Source organism: Nomascus leucogenys, chromosome 22a (genome assembly GCF_006542625.1).
Source record: "Nomascus leucogenys isolate Asia chromosome 22a, Asia_NLE_v1, whole genome shotgun sequence".
NCBI lineage: Eukaryota > Metazoa > Chordata > Mammalia > Primates > Hylobatidae > Nomascus > Nomascus leucogenys.
The window spans coordinates 105,519,955-105,541,213 of NC_044402.1; the positions used below are offsets into that span (position 1 = coordinate 105,519,955).

The window sequence follows — 21,259 nt, forward strand, 5'->3', positions numbered from 1 at the left end:
CAGTTTCATGATACAAAGGTACAGGGCCAGGTGAAGTAATGATGTGCATGTTCAACCAGTTTCATGATGCAAAGGTACACATATAGAATATATATATATAAAATATATATATAGTGTACTACATATATAAAAATATACGTACATATTGGACTACATATATAAAAAATATATGTACATAGTGGACTATATATTTAAAAAATATATAGTGGACTACATATATAAAAATATACATATACAGTGGACTATATATAAAATATATATAGTGGACTATATATCTAAAAATATATATAGTGGACTATATATATAAAAATATATATAGTGGACTATATATATAAAAATATATATAGTGGACTATATAAAAATATATATAGTGGACTATATATAAAATATATATAGTGGACTATATATATAAAGTATATAGTGGACTATATATATAAAAATATATACAGTGGACTATATATATAAAATACATATACAGTCGACTATATATAATATATAATATATATAGTGGTATATATATAAAATATACATATAGTGGACTATATATATATATATATATATATATATATATATATATGATATACCTCTGACTCAATTTCCTCTTAACTGGAATTCCAAAAATACTCTTGGCCACTTCATTGCCACCCAATGGGAGGAAGAGTAGTGTGGATGGAACCTTAGTGATGGAAGAGATAACAAGGTTAACCTATAGCAATTAAAATATTTTACTTATGTAAATTTTACAAAATCACATAATCATGTGATCTTGTTACTAAGGCTCGTGTTGGCATCATGTAAGGGGCTCATGCAAATGAGGGCCCCTGAAATTACATTTATTTCCCCATGCAAATCTGCATCTGGGCATTCCAAAGAAGTAGAGATTGTTTATAATTATTGGGAGTGGACCTTCAAAGTGAGACAGGATTACAACTGATTGCAGTATTAGAGAATAATCATTTAAAGGTCACATGATCTAGGACATTTTTAGGTGACGGCAGGTGGTTCTGTTTGGCACATACACCTGAAAAAGAATGTAGTATAAGATATAATTAGTGGTTGAGGCAAACTCCTGAGGTCCTTGAATGCCAGAACAAGAAATTGGGAGGTTGACGCACACATCATCAAAATCCTTCCTTTCATCTCTGATTCAGGAGCTTTTATTTGGATTTATTAATTCAGATATATTTATTTATTTCAGTTAATACTTTACTTATTTTTTTAGAGTGTGTGCCTTTCAAAGACCTGGACCTTTGCTTGCACCAAACCTCCTCTGTCGCTGTATCCTTAACCCTTGAGACCTAGTGCATATCTGAGACCTGGCATTAACTAACCTTAAGTAGCATGAGTAAATTTATATTGTAAAGTAGCTTAAAAATTTTGAAAAATTGCAGATTTGTGTATACAACTGGATAAAATGTGAAAACTTTAATAGTTCAACCCACTTCAAGTGGAAGTCATTCATCTTCAGAGACAAGTAAAAGTCCCAATAAAAGTAAGTTAAAAACCCCTTCCCATATTTTTGTAGCACTGGCTCTCCAATTTCAGCTGTCTTCCAAATACTAAAAGATGCCTTATCATGCATGTGTTCATTCATATCCATTGTGCAGTCAGTTGAGTATTTTGTGAATTACTTGCATTTGTTCATCATGTGTTGAACAAACATCGTTTTTACAATCTGAAATGAGAGAAAAATGATATGAAATGTTAGTTGACTTTAACTTCCTTCCTCTTTTTATGGCAATACTGGGAGTCTCTTTTCTAATGGACTGATATTTAAGATGAAAGTATTTGACTTAGTTTCCTTAGTGTGGCTTTCGTATCACAGTATCTGAAAGCATGTCCCAGCTGCTGCATTCATCACAGGCCAGGCACCGAACTGGGTCGGGCACTCCTGCAGCAAAAGTGATTTCTTCTCAGCACTTTGCTATAAATTATGCTGCTATTGATATCATTACCAGTTTTTTTTATGGGTCTCCAGATTTCAGTGTTGTGCAGTTTTTTTGGCATCAGCTGAAAAGCCCCATCTGATGCCCATAAAATCTACACAAAAAGAAAATGTAGTTGCCTCCAAAAACAAATGATGTACCACTTTCACTAGTCTTATTTTATTGAGTATTGATGGGAGTAATAGCAATACTGGCAAGGCATGTAAATCATCTGCAAGAGAGACTGTGTACTCTGGGAGAGGAGTTTGGATGCCTTGACTAGTGAGACAAGCATCTTACCAGATATGTCCTTGTGACCATGGTTGATGTTTTCCTCTTAGGTACTCAGCGTCCACCATACCTTCCTTTTACCTGTATCTTTCTATCAAAATATTTCTTTCTGCTGGACAGGTTATTTTATTTTATTTATTTATTTTTGAGACGGAGTCTCGCTTTGTCACCCAGGTTGGAGTGCAGTGGCGCGATCTGAGCTCACTGCAACCTCTGTCTCCCAGATTCAGGTAATTTTCCCTGCCTCAGCCTCTTGGGTAGCTGCAATTGCAGGTGTGCACCACCACACCCCACTAATCTTTGTATTTTAGTAGAGATAGGGTTTTGTCATGTTGGCCAGGCTGGTCTTGAACTCCTGACCTCAGGTGATCTGCCTGCCTCGGCTTCCCAAAGTGCTGGGATTACTGGCGTGAGCCACCACACTCAGCCTGCTGACCAGTTTAGATGAAAAGAATTGCTGCTGCATTGAAGAGGTGTTATTCCCCTTACTTCTATGCACTTACCCAGTTAGAGAATGTGGCCCTGCCATAGGAAAGTGTCAGACGAGTAAAACTAGAGTAGAAATAAAGTTCAAAAGATTTGGAAACTTCATTTTTCTGGGCTTCAGTTCTTTTTGTTTGTTTTGTTTGTTTGTTTTTGAGACAGAGTCTCGCTCTGTTACCCAGGCTGGAGTGCAGTGGCACGATCTCGGCTCACTGCAACCTCTGCCTCCTGGGATCAAGCGATCCTTCTGCCTCAGCCTCCTGAGTGGCTGGGACTAGAAGTGCTTGCCCAGCTAATTTTTGTATTTTTAGTAGAGATGGGGTTTCACCATATTGGCCAGGCTGGTCTCGAACTCCTGACTTCGTGATCCACCCACCTTGGCCTCCCAAAGTGCTGGGATTATAGGCATAAGCCACCATGCCCAGCTACTTCAGTACTTTTGTTGGCTTTCTAAATTAGAAAACTATCTTTTTATAGGTCTACACTGGGACTTTGTTGCAGCCCCTCCTCCGTGCTCATTTAGCCAGCAGGAAAAGGGGGAGCAGCTTCTTTGAGGTGACAGTGCTAGAATAATGGTTAGAAGGAAAGTTTCTGACCTGTAGTCTCTTTGCACCATATCTCTGAAGGATACACCCGTATTTTTTCAAACTCATTCAACAGTTGTTAAAGTTCAAGATAATTGAGAGGTATTGTTCTAGGTGCTGACTAGTTGCAAAGTCTGTTAAGGAAATGTACTACATGAAACCAAGATGCAGCCTATGCTGTCTTTCTATACTATTAATATGGATTACCTGGAAGAATGTGTTTTTTTCTACTTCTTTCTCTCTAATTTGCAAAAAGTTTAGCCACTTGCAACTTACTTTCATCATCAATGTAAAAAATTTACCAGCTTACATGTATTTTAATTCAGAGCGTTTTCTTCTGTTCATATTTATCTTGTTATCCTAAGTGTCAACAGTCGTGGAAGGAGAGTGTGTTTTTTTCTTCAAGCTGTCCAACTGTTTTGGTAGCACCAAAGGAATCCCTTAGGGCAAAGGAAAATCGAGACTCTGAAAAGACCAGCCCCCTAAAGGGGAGTCTCTTTGCACATAAACAGGTTATCATGTTAATCCCAGTTCCCTTCTCCATGCTTTCACCCCACCCATTCCTCTGAGCACTCCTCTGTGACTTTATTAATTTTCTTTCTGAAAATTCTGAGAGGGTATGAAATCCTGGCTTTTGCGTTATTTTGTATGCGATGCCATTAATAGTTCTTTACTGATTCCTCCTTTTTATTTTCCTCTGTTCACTTCATGTTTGTATCTACCTGCTCATTCTAGAAGCCAATATGATTTTCATTATCAACTTCATATTCATTTTTGTGAATGCCCACCCTATTGAAAATCTAGTCTTTGGTTTCTCACGCGTATCAAGACATTTTAGATTAAAAGCAAATCATTCTAACAGTCAATGGGCTGAAGCCAAGATTTGTATTTTCTCTGAGACAAATCATAGCAGTTGCCAAAACCTCCCTATTGCTCTTCTTCAAGCCAGAAATGAGAATGATTTTTAGGTGTCTGTTTTATTCTCCTTCTCATTTGCTTTTTATGTGTAGTCAGTTTCTGAATTCTCCTGTGTCCTCCTCCAGGTTCTCCCTCCATTTCTGCCTGTGACTGCTGACGCCCTGTTCACCTTCTCCACGTTGCCCTTCTAGCCTCTCTCTGCATGAGGTCTTCTAGTTCTTACAGAATGTCTTCTCAGCGCTTTCACCATGACCTGCCCCCCACCCCGAGAGCTGTCCAGGTGTCAGTCACCCTAGGATGAAATGACACCAATATTGGTGACAAGCTGGCCTTCTGGTTTTGCTCAGGAGAATCATTAACCATCTTTAAATAAATAAATCCCTGCTGCTACTCCCCATACAATTTAGAACATGTGCCTTGTGACTTTTGATGTGGGGCTCATGTTTGAAGCCATTGTTTGTTTTCCCTGCTGCCTGCATCATCATATGTTATGTGATTCTTCAGGACCTTTTTTCAATCTCTGTAACTGCCTATCCTTCAAACCCCCCAAACATAATATTAAATGGCGTCACCTGTCATTTAAGCCATCTACATCCCAAACATATCCTCCAAATGAAAATCCACTGAGAAGGAGAGGGAGAGGGAGAGTGTGATTATAACAAAGAGACAGAAACTTACAGAGATAGCACCTTACGTTTTTGTTAGTCTTTATATCTTGCATGATTCATTGGTGCACCAATTTCACCCTTTAACTAATGGCTGCCACTTTCAAAATTGTTTTCCTCAAACTGAATTAGGCCACCCTCCTCTTGGCTTCCTTAGTGACATTTAAAGGGGACATGGATCAGTACCTGGACCCCATTTAATACCAGCTGCCCCACTATTAAAATAGTGATTACTGGAGAGTTAGAAGATGCACCATCATTCATAAGACACTTGGGAACTGACTTCACTTTCTCCTATGAGGATGTGGCTTGACTAGTGTTAATTGGCCTAAATCCTGTTAAAACCTGACGAATCTTGCCATCTTCCTAAAGGTCTGTACAGTGAGTGAGTGTGTGAGTTTTTCCTGAATGTGGCATAAGTCTTGAATGTCAGTGGAGAATATTCTAGTGAGAATTATGCTTATCCTGATACGGCAAGATCCTATCTGGTGAGGACATAGTCACCAGCAGCTACACACCCAATCAGGGACTCTTCTATTCCTGCACCTAGTAGCTTTCTCTTTGGCTTCCATTCAGTTTCAAGTGTCAGCTAAATAAAATGGGGACTTGATCTAGCCTTTGGTGTATGTTTTCATTGGTGTGTGTTCTCCAATAAGCCACGTATAACCTACTTGAAACACTTTAGTGGTACCTGCCTTTTGTGTGCCAGGGTATACTGAAATGTTCCTCATTTCCACATTTCCTTTTCTGAAAGATAACTTGAGAGTGGATGAACACCATGACTGCTGATCTTAATATCATCCTCATCTCTTCTCCCTGTCCTGATGCATAAGGGCAACCTCAAATATTTAACTGTGTGAAAAAAAAAAAAAACCAGCAAGCAGTTCTATAAGAATTTATGCTTTCAAATACTGAACAACTCCTATTTTATTTGTGCTTTGCTTCCAGTGGCTTTTAAACTATGATTCTAAGGAACATCATTGTTCCTTGAGCTGAATCTGGGGTTTTTGCCTCTAAATTCCAATAATAAGTCTTTTCTTAATTATCTGAAAAAAATACTAATGAATAGCAACATTTTCCCATTTTTGAACTCCCTTCTCACCTCATGTTTATTTGTGTAAAAGTTTAGATTCATATTGTAAGGCTATATTTGTTTTAGTACAAGATTCGATTTTATTATTTTAATTCACAAATATTCCATGAAAATTAACTTGACTTTCAAGAGCTTAGCTTTTTAAGCAGACAAGATAACACAGGTCACAATAAATAACAAGTGCTATTACCTACTTGGTTGGGGAAGGGAGTCCTGTATGAAAATTACATACCAGACAGTTCCATGTCCTATGCATGCCTTAATTTATTTCAGCCTCCCATCAATTCTGTTATGTGCTATTTTCACCAAGTTTTAAATGATGAGACTGAGTCACAGAGCAGTGCAAGTTCAATGCCACAGAGCAAACAAAGGCTCAATCTGTTTGACTCCAAAACCCAGGGTCCTCTCCACTGTCCTGACACTTGGCAGTTAGCAGTGTTAGTGTCTAATTGTTGCTGTTAGATTTATAAGCTTCTTCACTGTAGAGGTTATGTTTCCTTTACTCCCTAACACTGGAAGGCTCTATGAACCTGGATAGAGTTGTCCCCTCTCATTTCAGTTAGCTTTGCTTGTACAATACGACTTCTACTCTACTATATATTCGAGGTTTTGCCCAAATTATCTTCAGTACTCCTAATTACCTGCCCTCTGTTGTACATTAGGACTTACCTTTCTTTAAGGTGGAACTCAGTCTCTTCCTGACAGCCACCTTCAAATAGGGTTTAGTAATTTAGAAAACCATTCTAGGGAGGTTTGTTTAAAAGTCTGAGATAACAGTTCATATTTAAAGATGCTCATTATTAATTTCAATGTGGAATGATTTGCACTTGTTATTAACACATTAAGAGGGAAAGAAAAATTAGAAGATACTCAACAGGAGACATTCAAGTGTGGAGTACAGAAAAGCCGAGAAGAAGAAAGTTATCCCTGATATGTTTAAGAAAGATCTAGCCATCTTAAAGTGTTTTTTTTTGTTTTTTTTTTTTTAATGTTTCAAATAGCTGATACACTGGTACAAAACTGAATTGTCATCTTCTAGGATACAGTATAATACTATGGCATATTGATTGAATACACAAACCTGAGTACTTATCATTATTATTATTATTATTATTTTGAGACAGAGTCTCACTCTGTCTCCTAGGCTGAAGTGCAGTGGCGCGATCTGGGCTCACTGCAACCTCCACCTCCCGTGTTCAAGTGATTCTCCTGCTTCAGCCTCCTGAGTAGCTGGGATTACAGTTGTGTACCATCATGTCTGGCTAATTTTTGTATTTTCAGTAGAGACAGGGTTTCACCATGTTGGCCAGGCTGGTCTCGAACTCCTGACCTCCAGTGATACACTTGCCTCGGCCTCCAAAAGTGCTGGGATTATAGGCGTGAGCCACCGCCTCTGGCATGAATACATATTATTATAAAATTATATCTTAAATATTTTAACGTGTTATTATTTAAAAAGCAGATACTGACAGTGATGAGGACTCATATGCATGTGTCTTTAAATCTGAAGAAAAATTACCTACTGTGGCTTTTTTAAGGAAAATGTATTTGTTACCTAAGAAAAACCACGTCTCTCTCTCTCTCACACATGCACACATACACTCTCTCTCTCCATATATATATATACACACACACATACATATATATACATATACATATATAAACATATATATATGACTCAGCTGCATAAAACAATAACTAAAATTGTTGATCGCTAAAATGTTCACTTCTGTGCCTCTAAATCAAGTTGATTTTGACAATGAGGAAATGCCTTGGTGAACCATGTTGGTTTTACTTTTTGTTTGTTTTCTCCCATTCAAGATTATCAACTTATAATTTACCGGCCTGATTAAATGCTTGGAAATAAACCAGAGTTCTTGAATTTTGCCCCATTTTCTTAATTTTAAAGATAATGGGTTCCTCTGAGGATATTGCATTTAGACTGACTTGTTCATTTCATGTTGCTGGTAATTGAGGGGCTTAATCTGAAAGGAACTTAGTCTTCAGATCACCTAAGGGAGGGAAAAAGATACTGGTATGGGCCTGGGATCCTACTTTCTTAAAATTTTATGGTACTTTTTCTTGCTTCTACTCTTCTTGTTTTTTTTTAAAAAAATGTTGTATTTCAAAGAACAATTGCCAACCATACAATTATTGGTATGTCAGTTGGTTAAGAAATGTTTGAGATGGAGGTGGAGGGATGGTGAAAAATGTAGTGATGTCTCTTAATAAAAAGGAAATAAAAGACTGTGAACTTGGACTTTATAATTCCTTTTGGCATAGGTTTGTGTCCTAAGTAGCATGTTAATTTCTTATCATGAAAGAAGTTTTTTGTTGTTGTTGTTGTTGTTTTTTTTGTTTTTTTTGTTTTTTTTTTTAAGAAAAGCAAGTTCTATCTGGACAAAGATAAAAAATATTTGCAATTCTATGTTTTGTACAAACTAAGAATGTTAAAGCACACATAAAAACCAGGTTTGTAAATAACCTACAAAGTGGATGAAAAATGTTCCTTTAAGCTGGAATCGCTTCAGAGGTTTGGGGAATTATTTTCAGAATATTGAGAAATGAGAAAATGCATTTCAACTGTTTTCTACTCTTTTCCCAAAAGTACAAAAATAAAATGCTAATTTTTATATGAGAGTGATTTTTAAACCACAAGCAGATTTTTTTTGAGATTCTTCTCTATAGTGGCCAATTTTATATGAAGCAAATTATTTTAGGCCTAATTGCAGTCAGAGCAGTTAGGCCGCTGGCTCTGCTAAGGTTGAATTTCATTTGAACTTTCTAATAGTATGATCTTTTTTCAGAATTTAATAACTGACTCAAATATTTAATAGTGGAAGCTTTCATTAAATTAAAAAGAAATCAGGATATATTTTTGGAAGAACTAACTTATTTTCTTTATCAGTTCTAACTACTTTAGGAGAAGAGGAAGAGAAGGGAAGCAATCTCTTTGTGTACTTAAATTGGCATTAATGTTATAACCCCAGCAAATAATTTATTTTGATCTATATCATCATTCAAAAGATTTGGAAAGCACCAAATGGCAGTAATAACTATACTTCCAGCTCTATTGAATGGCAAATTACACTGACTGTGTGAATCTCTTCATTCGTCTCCTGGATAATCATTCTTCTTAATACTCACATATATTTTCTAGATCAGTTTTTAGATGGTACACAGTCAACTTGTGCATTGCCTAACAGTTTCTGTTAAACACAATGGCTTGTTTTGAAATGCAAGTGGGGAGAGATGAGAGTTGAAAGATTTTGTTTCCATGTGTCAATCTATAAGTAGATGACAAAAGATCATTAAATGGATTAATTTACAAGCATCCTTGGAAATAGAATGTTTTTACATAAAAGCATGTTGTAAAGCTTTTAAATTAAAGTGCATTGTGTCATGCACTCTCTTCACCCCAGGGTTCTTTTGACCTCTCACCTCTCACTTTGTCTTCCAGGCACTCCACTGCTGGTGAGGAGAAGCAGTGACCCAGTGCCAGGCCCACCTGCTGATACCCAGCCAAGTGCTTCACACCCTGGTGGCCAGAGTCTGAAACCGGTTGTTCCAGTAGGTATCCTGCTGTTTGTATTTCTAATGAAAGATCAAAGTGCTGTACCCATAGGTTAAGTGGGACTTTGCAGTTTTAAATACATTGATAGCTAGATAGAGATCTTTTGATAGTATGTATGGTATTAGTTATACTAATAGCTAGTATGGGCTATTACTTGTATATAGTTATAGTGATAGCTATTATGTATATGGCACTGATTATGTGCCAAGTAGTATTTTACCTGTTTTATATTAAGTCATCTAAACTTCCACATCGAGGTAAGCACATGTTTTTATCTCCATTTAACTGATAATGAAATTGAGGCAGAGGAAGGTTTAGTAATTTGTTTAAGGTCACATAGCCAATAAGTGGCAAAGCAAGGAATTTCACCCAGGTGTTCTGGCTCCAAAATCCTTGCTTCTGGCCAGTACACTATACTGTTACATTTCCTTCATCTTCCAGTTTCATAATGCCCAAGGATATCATTATATTTTTGTTGTGTTAACCCAATGCTTTGCAAAACCATACCATGGTGAGTGGTATACATTTTCAAACTCCCGATATCATGAAAATGTGGTGCCAGGATTGGATTTGTAGAACTCAGCATTCAGATTGAAGAAAAACAAAATCATTGATGAAAAGTGCTTATAACCAGATATACTTATAACCGATAGGTTAAGTGGAGCATAATTTCCTGAAGAGATGATATTCTCCTTCCATATAGGACTGTGGGATCTTCCTGCTAAATCCTCAGTTGCTTTGAAGAGCTGTAATTGTGAATAATCCTCTCAGTCTGAGAATTCAATTTTGGCTAGTGACTATATACCATTGCAATAGGTAATCTTCGATAACATAACCATATTAAAAATTCCCTTAAAGCAAGACTCTTTCTCACTTTAAGTCTCACTGTCTATAGCGCCTTAAGAAAAAATAAACACATCATTTATGGGTATATATGGATGCTGAAATGAGTTAAACAGAATCTTCTGGTTTGGTATAAAATATTCTTATCAAGAGCCAATGTCAATGTGTATGAGATAGGAGTCACTATTTCAAATCATTAGCTCTTTGCTAATAGATTTGTGGCAATATTTTGGCATATTTCTTTTATTATAAAAGAAAGCAGATGTCTTGAAAGTATTTTAGATGTAATATTTTTCCACTAACCTATTTAAAACTCTATCCTTCTAAGGAAATATATTTAATGGAACATTAATAAAAATCAGGTGTATGTGTTCTATTTTAATGTAAGTACAAACAAAACTGGTATGTGGTATGACTTTTCTTAAAACACACACTGGTTGAGACCATGTTGAGTCTAATTATGTTGGATTGGGGGAAGACAGCTATTCAGTGAGAGAAGAATTACATAAAAGAGCAGAACTACAATTTAGTTTTCATTTTCATGATGTCTGTGTGTCTGTGTACCCTAAAACGAGAGTGTGTCTGATTAATGTGTTAGCATTGTTTGCATGGAGGAAGTCCCTGTATTTGCCCATTTTCACACTGCTATAAAGAAATACCTGAGACTGGGTAATTTATAAAGGAAAGAGGTTTAACTGACTCACAGTTCTGCATGGCTGGTGAGGCCTCTGGAAACTTAAAATCATGGTGGAAGGGGAAGCAAACATGTCCTTCTTCACAAGGAGGCAGGAGAGAGAAGTGCAGAGTGAAGGGGGAAGAAACCCTTATAAAACCATCAAATCTCATAAGAACTACTCACTATCACGAGAACAGCATGGGGAACTGTGCCCATGATCCAGTCACCTCCCACAGGGTCCCTCCCCCAACATGTGGGGATTACAATTTGGTTTACAATTCAAGATGTGATTTGTGTCCGGACAGAAACCTTAACCATATCAGTCCTCCAATGTTTATTTCCATGTTTCTATCACTTAGGCTCTGGGCTTAAACCAATTAAGATGACATCAATGTTACTTTCCCTAGAGAAAATGATGGCTACTGTCCATCTGGTAAATGCTGTAGCCCCACCAAAATATGACATCAGTGAGTTCGAAGTTGGGGTATGGGGCAGAAAGACATATTATTACTGGCAAAGATGCATCTCATAATTCAAGAATATATGCTGGCGCCCAAAATCCTTGTGCCTTACTTATGCAAGTGATCAAATATGGGCTGAGTTCCTGTGTATCAACAGTGAAAAGGAAACACATGTTTCTTCCTTTCCTCATAGTGTCCTCTGTGGATGATGGAGTGCAGACCACAGACCCAAAAAGGAGAGTCTGGTCCTTGCCCTTGCATGGAATAGTGGCACATCTTAGGTGTCTCTTGCTTCAGTTGTAAAATAATTTCTGTGAATACTTTAAGCTTTAACATCCCGAGGTACAGACATTGTGCCTTATGTATCTTTATCTAGGGCCAAGTACATGGAAGATGCTCAGTGTATATGTTTTGGACTTAGGAATGCAAGACACATGTAAGTCTAGGAAGAGTCCTAGAAGTTCTTAGAAATTAACCAGCTAATTAATTATAATTAATATATAAATATATAATAATACTAATTAATAATAATTAATCTGACTCAGCCATTCTCTCCGTTTCCCAAAGAGCGTCTACCAGGTAAATGTTTATCTGCTGCAAGGTCTGGTTCACCACAGGCAAGTGACAGATAGTTTAACTGCCTTACTGTGCAAACATTAATAAAGACACTCAGGTGTGTTTATTTTTACTAGAAGGAAGATGTGTGTGTGTGTGTATATATGGGTGTTATAACTGTTAATATATCCTTGCATAGGCAAACTTACGGAATGTTTAGATCTACACTGTCTAGTTTAGTAGCCACTAGCCACATGTGGCTATTGAGCTCTTGAAATGTGTCTGATCCAAATGTAAATGTACTTAAAATTTAATACGCATACTGCATTTCAAAGACTGAAGCATAAACAAAATAACATAAAAGATCTCATTAATAATTGTTATATTGACTATGTAGAAATGATAATATATTAGGTATACTGGGTTGAATAAAAGATATTATTAAAATTATTTTCACCTGTTTTTACTTTTTTTTTTTTACATGGCTACTAGAAAACTTAAAATTCTATTTGTGGTTCTTACTCTGTTTTATTGGACAGTGCAGCTCTAGACAGAAGCAAAATTGGGTATAGCATTCATGAGATAGTTTGAGTCCTGGGGAAGATCTTTGAGCCTCACATCATCTCTTGGGCAACAGTGCAATTCAGTTTGCCTGGGGCAGTCCTGGTTAGTGCCTGTTGTTCTGGCATAATTATTAATAATGTCTTCACGAACTCTCAGAGGTGTCCATGTATGGATGATAAATTATGTGGCATCTTGCATATAGCCGTATACTCACTTTTATTGTTCACTCACTGATAAGAGAAACAGCCTTTCAAGGAAACCTTGGGAACATAACAACCCCAACTCTAACACTGGCACCCTGCAGAGGAGGTTCTGTGTGGCAAGGACCTGGGCCTGGAGATACGGACACTGAGACTTCATATTCTTTTCCATCTCTTGGATTTCGTACTCGGTGCTTCCTTCACAACTCCAGCTACACAATTCTTGATTCCTATGATTTGATAAGTGATGGTGAATTCGGGGAGCGTGTGATAATGTAGCCACGTAGCAACTAATATGAAAAATAATTGCTTAAAAAGCCATGTTCAATTGCATTTCAGTCCAATATCCACAGGAAGAAAAAACAATCAAAATTTCCATCTCTTAAACAGTGTTCACATATAAGTAATTCACAGATGGCAGAGCCCCAAGTGGGTTATGTTCAATCATTCCCAAGAAATGAAACTTACTTATAACCCACAGCATAAGAAGCTGTAAGGATGAATATGTGACACATTTGATTATGTTGAAATACTGCCTTTAAAATCACAGTTGATGACTGTTATTTTTAGTTGCACTTCATTAGGCTTACTGTAGAGGGAAGAGTTTTCATTGATGCCCAGAGATATGTGTTTTTGAAAAGTTGCAAAAGTTACACTTGTTTTCTAGCTGATTAAATTTATTACAAATTGGTTATTTAAGATGTACACTCTCAGACATGCTGGAGTTTTAAAAAGGGCTTAAATTAGAAAAATCAGATTCTCTGCAAGCTTCAAATTCTATGTATATTGAGAAGCCACTAAATCTAGTATTTGTTATTTAACACCAGACACACAGCAAAGAAATTTGTTTCCTTTGTTCCTCTTTTGGTCAACGTACCTAATTATCAGAATAGTACAATCATTAATGTGCAAATAGTAATGACTGTTTATCTTTCAAGACAATATAGTAAATCCAACTCTATTGACTGCTTTTGAATTAAGAAAGAGAATCCTAGAAACAGGATATTTTGGTGTGAGTCTGCTTGTGGGACTCTTACCTTCCTTTTCTTGATTGTAAGCTGGTGTTCTTGGCTTAAGGGCATACCATAAAACCAGGTTCTTGAAATTGATGTTCTCAAACTTGCAATGGAACAGAACTCTAAAACAGATGTGATTTTTTTCTTAATATCCGGTTAACTACCAAGGTTGTTTTGTGTTTTAATGACTGTTTATGGTTTTTAATTTAACCCTTAAGGCAAATTGATCCTGCAGGGCGAGAAAATTAAAAACTGGATTCCTGAAAATTATAATACTGTGGTTGTTCTCAGACAGTGAATGGCATTGTTTGTTCTAAAACCATTACTTGTCTTACATCACCAAACTAACTGACCTATCTTTTCAAAGTCCGTGTCTATTTTTTACATACATATATGATTTTTTATATATATATATATATGATTAAAAAAATAAGCTGGCAGATTTGGGGGTTGTTAAATTAGAAGTTCATGGATAGATTTCAGGGGGGTCTGTTAACTCTCTGAAGCTTTATGCCTTAGCCAGGGGATGGGGGTGTGTTTCATGAAAGAGATTCTATTACTTCAGATTTTGAAAGAATAACAAAAAATCAACCACTGTTTGGGGGTTAGATTAAATAATGTAGGGAAGCCACTAATTCTCACAGTGAGCAGAATGAGAGAAGTTAAGAGTAGAGAATTATCACTTCCTCCCTGCAAATATGTATTAAATAATGAAGGTTAGTTCATCATATTATCACCTGTTTACATGACACATAATATGTCAGTTCAAGATTTTAAGATGAATAGAAGTTTTTGCATTTTTTCATTGAGAGGCTAAAAATAACTCTTTAGTCAGTAGCAACACATTATTAGCAACTTTAAGATTGGGGGTAAAGGACACAGATGGGTGGAGGGAAAACACCCTGAGGGGAAGTGTTTCCAGTTGTCCTGTGTGTTCTACTGAGACAAGAAGGGAAAATACAGTGTTCTTTGGGGCTTTTGGTATTTTATCAGCAAGGATAGTGGCAGGTGGCTGCTAGTGAGAGTGCATTTTTACAGTGAGTGGCTGCATTCTCTTTGCGTCTTGCTAAGATAATATGATGACGTGTTGATTTGAGGAATTTCCCCTCATATATCACACGTTTTCCCATGTTTGTCACATATATTGAAATTACTGTCAGTATTGCCCCTGGATTAAACTTCCTCAGACCCATGAAAGAAATCATCGAGATATTACAGAGAAATTTAAATAGCTTGATTTCAGAATTAAAATAATTGATTGCCACTGTGATGTTAGAAGACTTTTGGTTGCAGGTTGGTGACTATCAAAATCCAACATAAGGCAGGGTGCAGTGGCTCATGCCTGTAATCCCAGCACTTTGGGAGACTGAGGCAGGTGGATCACCTGAGGTTAGGAGTTCGAGACCAGCCTGGCCAACATGGTGAGACCCCCGTCTCTACTAAAAATACAACAAAAATTATCCAGCCATGGTGGCATGTGCCTATAATCCCAAGCACTTGAGAGGCTGAGGCAGGGCAATCGCTTGAACCTGGGAGGCAGAGGATGCAGTGAGCCAAGATCGTGTCACTGCCCTCCAGCCTGGGCAACAACAGTGAAAAACTCCATCTCAAAAAAAAAAAAAAAAAAAAGAAATCCAACATGTAACTTACCAAACATTCTGAGTGACCAAATCATATTTTTCTATCCATGAGATGTAGAATCAAGTATCTATAGAAACACTGGAACAAAATGATTGTTGTGGGTACTGATGTGTATTAGAAGGATGGCTCTATCCATTGTTTTCCAGAGAGGAGAGATAGATGCTGAAGAGCAAGACGGGGAGAAATAGCATGTAATATATTACTGCATTATTTAGAGATACTGAAACTATAAAAGGTTTTTCTTTTTTTCCCCACCCTGACACAGTGATTTAATAATAGTTCTGGTGTTTGTAACTCCAGCTGTTCACGCCGTGTGCTGATAAGACCAGAGCTTGGAGATACATTGCAACGATGGCTTTCATATGGCTTTGTTTTTAAGAGATAAAGCTGCCATCCAATATTTCATGGGGCCAAATGTTTACTTCATTTGGCAAGTTTAGGCAGCTTAATTTTTAAATCAGTTATGCTTGTAAGACTCAGGTTTCAGGTAGGGAAAATCCTGAAGCCCAGTTTACTCTGCAACAGAGTTTTTCACCATATTTCAGCAGAAGATGTTAAAACAAATCCGGGTTGCCTGAATGTCTGTACCATGACCAATCAAGGAAACTAAGAAATGAGATCCCTATTCAGGTGTGTGCTCCCCGATTTTTCTTCTTGGGTCTTAGTCTAACACTGAAAAACTCTAAAAGAAGGGTCACTATTTAGGTCAATTTCAGAAATTAACAAGGTAACCATGACATTTCTTTTATACATATGTATATATATATATTTATTATACTTTAAGTTTTAGGGTACATGTGCACAATGTGCAGATTTGTTACATATGTATACATGTGCCGTGTTGGTTTGCTGCACCCATTAACTCGTCATTTACATTAGGTATATCTCCTAATGCTATCCCTCTCCCTTCCCCCACCCCACAACAGGCCCCGGTGTGTGGTGTTCCCCTTTGCTGTTTAGCCTTGATCTGCACACAATGAAAACTGAATGAGTTTTGTTTTCATGTCAAAATAAATTGACTAATCCCTTAGATGCCCAAGATTTCTGCTATGTGCTTTCTAGGAAGCCTAAGTCATGGTTCCTGTCCTCAAGAAACTTACAACCTCATTACAGAGACCACATCTAAAGCAGTTAAACAGCCCTAGCAGTCTGCAAGCATGTATCAGATTATCAAATAACACGGTTTTAACCATCAAAATGAGTGGGTTTTTTTCCCTTTAGCTTGCACTTTGGTACTCTACTTAGCCTCCCTAACCCCTGAAGGGAATTGCCATGTGCAGTATCTATTAGCTGTTAGCTCTCTGAAATATAATGTTTACATGACTGCATTTTTTCCAGACTGTGAACTCTTCAGAGGCACAGGCCAGTGTATTCATTTTTGTATTCAAGCCCCCAGGCACAGTGCCTGGCACTTAAGAGGTTATCACGAATATATGACTAGATGATAAAATCATAAAATCTAGAATCATAAAGTTAGTAATCTTTGAGTTATAACTTTGTAATTTTCTAATAACTGTGTTCAAAACATTTAGAAAAGTCTTGATTAGAGGTTTCTGGATAATTTCTTATATCCATTACATCTAAAGATTTCTCCTTCTAAATTTTCCTCCTAGTCCATCTCCCTTAAGAAATTTTTCTAATTTCAGTTGATTTGGAAGAAAATAAAAATACTTCTGGTATGTGAATTAATTAAAAAAGAATGAGAACATTTACGATGTGTTTCTTGGCAAAGCACTAATAAACATCTCAATCTCACTTTCACAATATGGGCAGATGTAATTTGACAGTGTTGTTTGAAATTTTGTAAAGATGATGTTTAAAGTAGTTTTATTTTAAAGACCAAGATCCTCTGTCTGATTGCATCAATAACTCTGTGACCCTAAGAAAATTAGTTAAATAGCGGGTGATTTCCTCAGAAATTTTATGTAATGGAAGGGAAATAATAAATAGAGAAACTGTATGAATTCTAGTTGTTCTTAGGAACTTATCCATCGAAACTAGTGACTTCAAGATTCCAGATGTGAATTATTAAGTTGATTGGTATGAGTTCAACTTTAGATTTCGTTTTAATGTCTCAGTGTTCATAACCAGTCATGCAGTGAGGTTATCTTTCCATCCAAAACACCAATAATCATTTTTTTATTGGTCAAATGAATAATATCAAGAAATATTTTTTAAATGCCACACACACAAAGGCAGCAGCATAAATGCCTACATATACGTATGTGTGTACCCTTACCCCCTTTGGAGGGAAAGCTACTACCTAAATTTGAAGGCTAAAGTACATATAGTCATGTTATTGTAAAGTGAAAGTTAAGGGTATGGGTTGTGTCTTCCATAGGTTCTGAACTTCTATATGTACCTTCCAAATTGTGGACATTTAGTAAAGATTGATGACATAGGACGAAAGGGTTAATGAGAGTTCACCTTGAGAAGAAGCAAGACAATTGGCCTTGGGAGGAAAAGGAAAATTATTTCTTTGAGCATGGTGTGATTCATAGAAATCTCTTCTGATAGAGGATTTTTTTTTTTTTTTCTCACAGCATAAACGCTTCTAAAGTACAAGTTTCAATTTGGTTTCTGCTTTCAAAATCTTGTCATACAATGACATTGTACAGACGTTTAAAAGAGTTTTATTTCTTAGGAGAGTGGCCCCTTTCCTAATAGCTCTGTACTTTAAAATAGAATTCTGATTTAGATGAATCACATTTTAAAAAGTAGCTACTGTGTGTGTTTTACGCTTGTGGAAACATACAACGTCCTCATAAGCAGCGTGAGAGCCTGTCACCATACAGCTTTTGATGTCTGATTAAATGATCATAGGGACATCTGGAGGGAGTTAGTTTTGAAGTAACTGGTGTGAAGCACTGGAGAATCCGAAGCCTTCTGACAGACTAAAACCATTAAAAAAAAATTGCCACTTTTAGCAAATCTTTTTTAACTTGAAACTGGCTGGAAATTTTCAGACTGACATAGCCCTGATATTTTTCAACAGATTTTTCAGACAGAACTCTCTACCTTTTAAGCAAAGAATGGTTAAGTAGCATTTGTTGCAAAAATCATAAAGGAATATCCTTTGAAAGGAAGAAGTAGATAATGAAAGCAACAGAAGTCAAAATGGATTGATTTGCTTAAATTGTCTCCTTTTTATCTGCCTTTAATTTTAATCAGTGTATTTTAATTTTTAAAGGACACACACACACATATATGTGTGTGTGTGTGTGTGTATATATATATATATATATATATATATATATATTTGACATTCAGCTATATTCTTATGAAGACCCAAAGGCATCAAAGCGATTGATATTGGTATAATGTTATGGCATGTTTTGAGCACCTATCAAAAGTTTCTAAATGTCTTGAGTCAAAATTTTATTTGCATAGTCTAATAAAATACAGGCATTGTTTATTTGAAGGTTGTATAATTTGTAATTTGTCCAGTGAAGTTCTCCTAGTATGAGGTGATTTCTTATTGTTTCATGAATAAAATTATGATATACCTACATATATGAATATATTTACAAATCCTGACCTTATATATGTATATGTGTTATATACGTATATGTTATGTTATACATATATGTTATACGTATATGTGTCATGTACATATACATATATACATGTACATATACATATAGGTATGTTTTATATGTATATGTTATATACATATACATGTATATGTGTTATATACATGTGTGTGTTATATGTACATATACATATATGTATATGTGTATGTTATATGTATATATACATATATGTATATGTGTATGTGTATATGTATATATATGTGTATGTGTGTATATATACACACAAGTGTGTGTGTGTTTGTGTGTATGTTTATATACATCTCCTGCCTTGAAACCATTGAGCATTCTCCAATGCATTAAGGGTATTTTAAAATTTCTTGGTATGGCTTTTTTTAAAAAAAAGACTTTTTTCTCTTTTATAAATTGTGGTAAAATATATATATTTACGGTCTTTAACAATTTTAAGTGTATAGTTCAATGGTATAAGTACATTCACATTGTTGTGCATCCATCACTACCACCCCTCTCTAGAACTCTTCACCTTCCAACACCGAAACTCTATACTCTTTTTTTTGTTTTGTGTTTTTGAGACAGAGTCTGGCTCTGTCGCCCAGGCTGGAGTGCAGTGGCACAATCTCGGCTCACCTCCCGGGTTCGCGCCATTCTCCTGCCTCAGCCTCCTGAGTAGTTGGGACTACAGGCGCCCGCCACTACGCCCGGCTAATTTTTTGTATTTTTGGTAGAGACGGGGTTTCACCATGTTTGCCGGGATGGTCTCGATCTCCTGACCTCATGATCTGCCCGCCTTGGCCTCCCAAAGTGCTGGGATTACAGGCATGAGCCACCGCGCCCGGCCATGAAACTCTATACTCTTTAACAGTAACTCATTATTCCCTCCTTTTCCTTGGCAACCACCATTCTGTTATACTTTTTCTCCCTATGATTTTGACTACTCTAGGTGCCTTATACAAGTAGAGTCATGCAGTATTTGTCCTTTTTTAATTGTATTTGTCCTTTTTTGACTGGCTTATTTTACTGAGCATAATATTCTTAAGCATCATCCATGTTGTAGCATATGTCAGAATTTCCTTCCTTGTTAAGGTTGAAAATATTCTGTTGTATTTGTATACAAATATACCACATTTTGCTTATCTACTCATCTCTTGATGGACACTTGAGTTGCTTCCACATTTTACCTAATATGAAAATGCTACTGTGGATACAGGTGTAAAATATCTCTTCCAGACTCTGCTTTCATTTCTTTCCGGGAGATATCCAGAAGTAGAATTATTGGATCACAGGGTTTATTCTAATTTTCATTTTTTGAGGAACCACCGAATTCTTTTCCACAGAGGTGCATCATTTTACATTCCCACCAACAGCGCACAAGAGTTCCAATTTCTCCACATCCTTGCCAACACTTGTTGGTTTCTGTTTTGTTTTTAGTAATCATCCTAATGACTGTGAGGTGATGTTTCATTGTAGTTTCGATTTGCATTTCCCTAATGCTTAGTGATACTGGGCATCTTTTTAAGTACTTATTGGCCATTCATGTATCTTCTTTGGGGAACTGTCTTTTCAAGTCCTTTACTGATTTTTGAACTGTGTTCTTCATTTATTTGTTGCTGAGTTTTAGGAGTTTTCTATATATGCTGGATATTAACTCCTTGTCAGATATATGATTTGCAAATATTTATCTCTTTCTTTACATTGCCCCTTCACTGTATTGATTGTATCCTTTGTATAGACATTTTAAATTTTCATGAAGTTCAATTTTTCTTTTTTTTTGTTGACTGTGCTTTTTGTATCACATCCAAGAAATCATTACCAAATCCCACATTATGAAGATTTTGCCTTATGTTTTCTTCTAAGAGTTTTATAGTTCTGGCTGTTAGGTTTAGGTCTTTGATCTATTTTGAGTTAATTTTTGTACACGGTATTAGATAAGGGTCCAACTTCAGTCATTTGCCTGTGAATATCCAGTTTCCCCAGCATCATTTGTTAAAAAGGTTATTCTTTCCCCCATTGGATGGTCTTGGCACCACTGTTGAAACTCATCCGAACATACCTTAGAGGGTTTATTTCTCAGTCCTTGATATGGCTTTTTAAAACTTAATCACATCCTATGTGCTTAGCTTTATCTCTAGTCACACTGCATGAAGGACACTGTATGAGAGTTACAATTTTTCACATGTGCAAAGAAGGCTTCTGTCTGTGGGTCTTTGCCCAGATGTTTC

General features: G+C 36.4%; 1 protein-coding gene across 1 annotated transcript in view; it reads left to right on the plus strand.

The window, feature by feature from the left end:
* Positions 1-21,259, plus strand: part of PARD3B (par-3 family cell polarity regulator beta) — a 1,081,037-nt gene that overhangs the window by 485,959 nt on the left and 573,819 nt on the right. Inside the window, exon 4 of the mRNA XM_030803127.1 lies at positions 9,420-9,529. Coding sequence (XP_030658987.1) covers positions 9,420-9,529 — 110 coding nt within the window. The remainder of the gene's footprint in view (positions 1-9,419; positions 9,530-21,259) is intronic.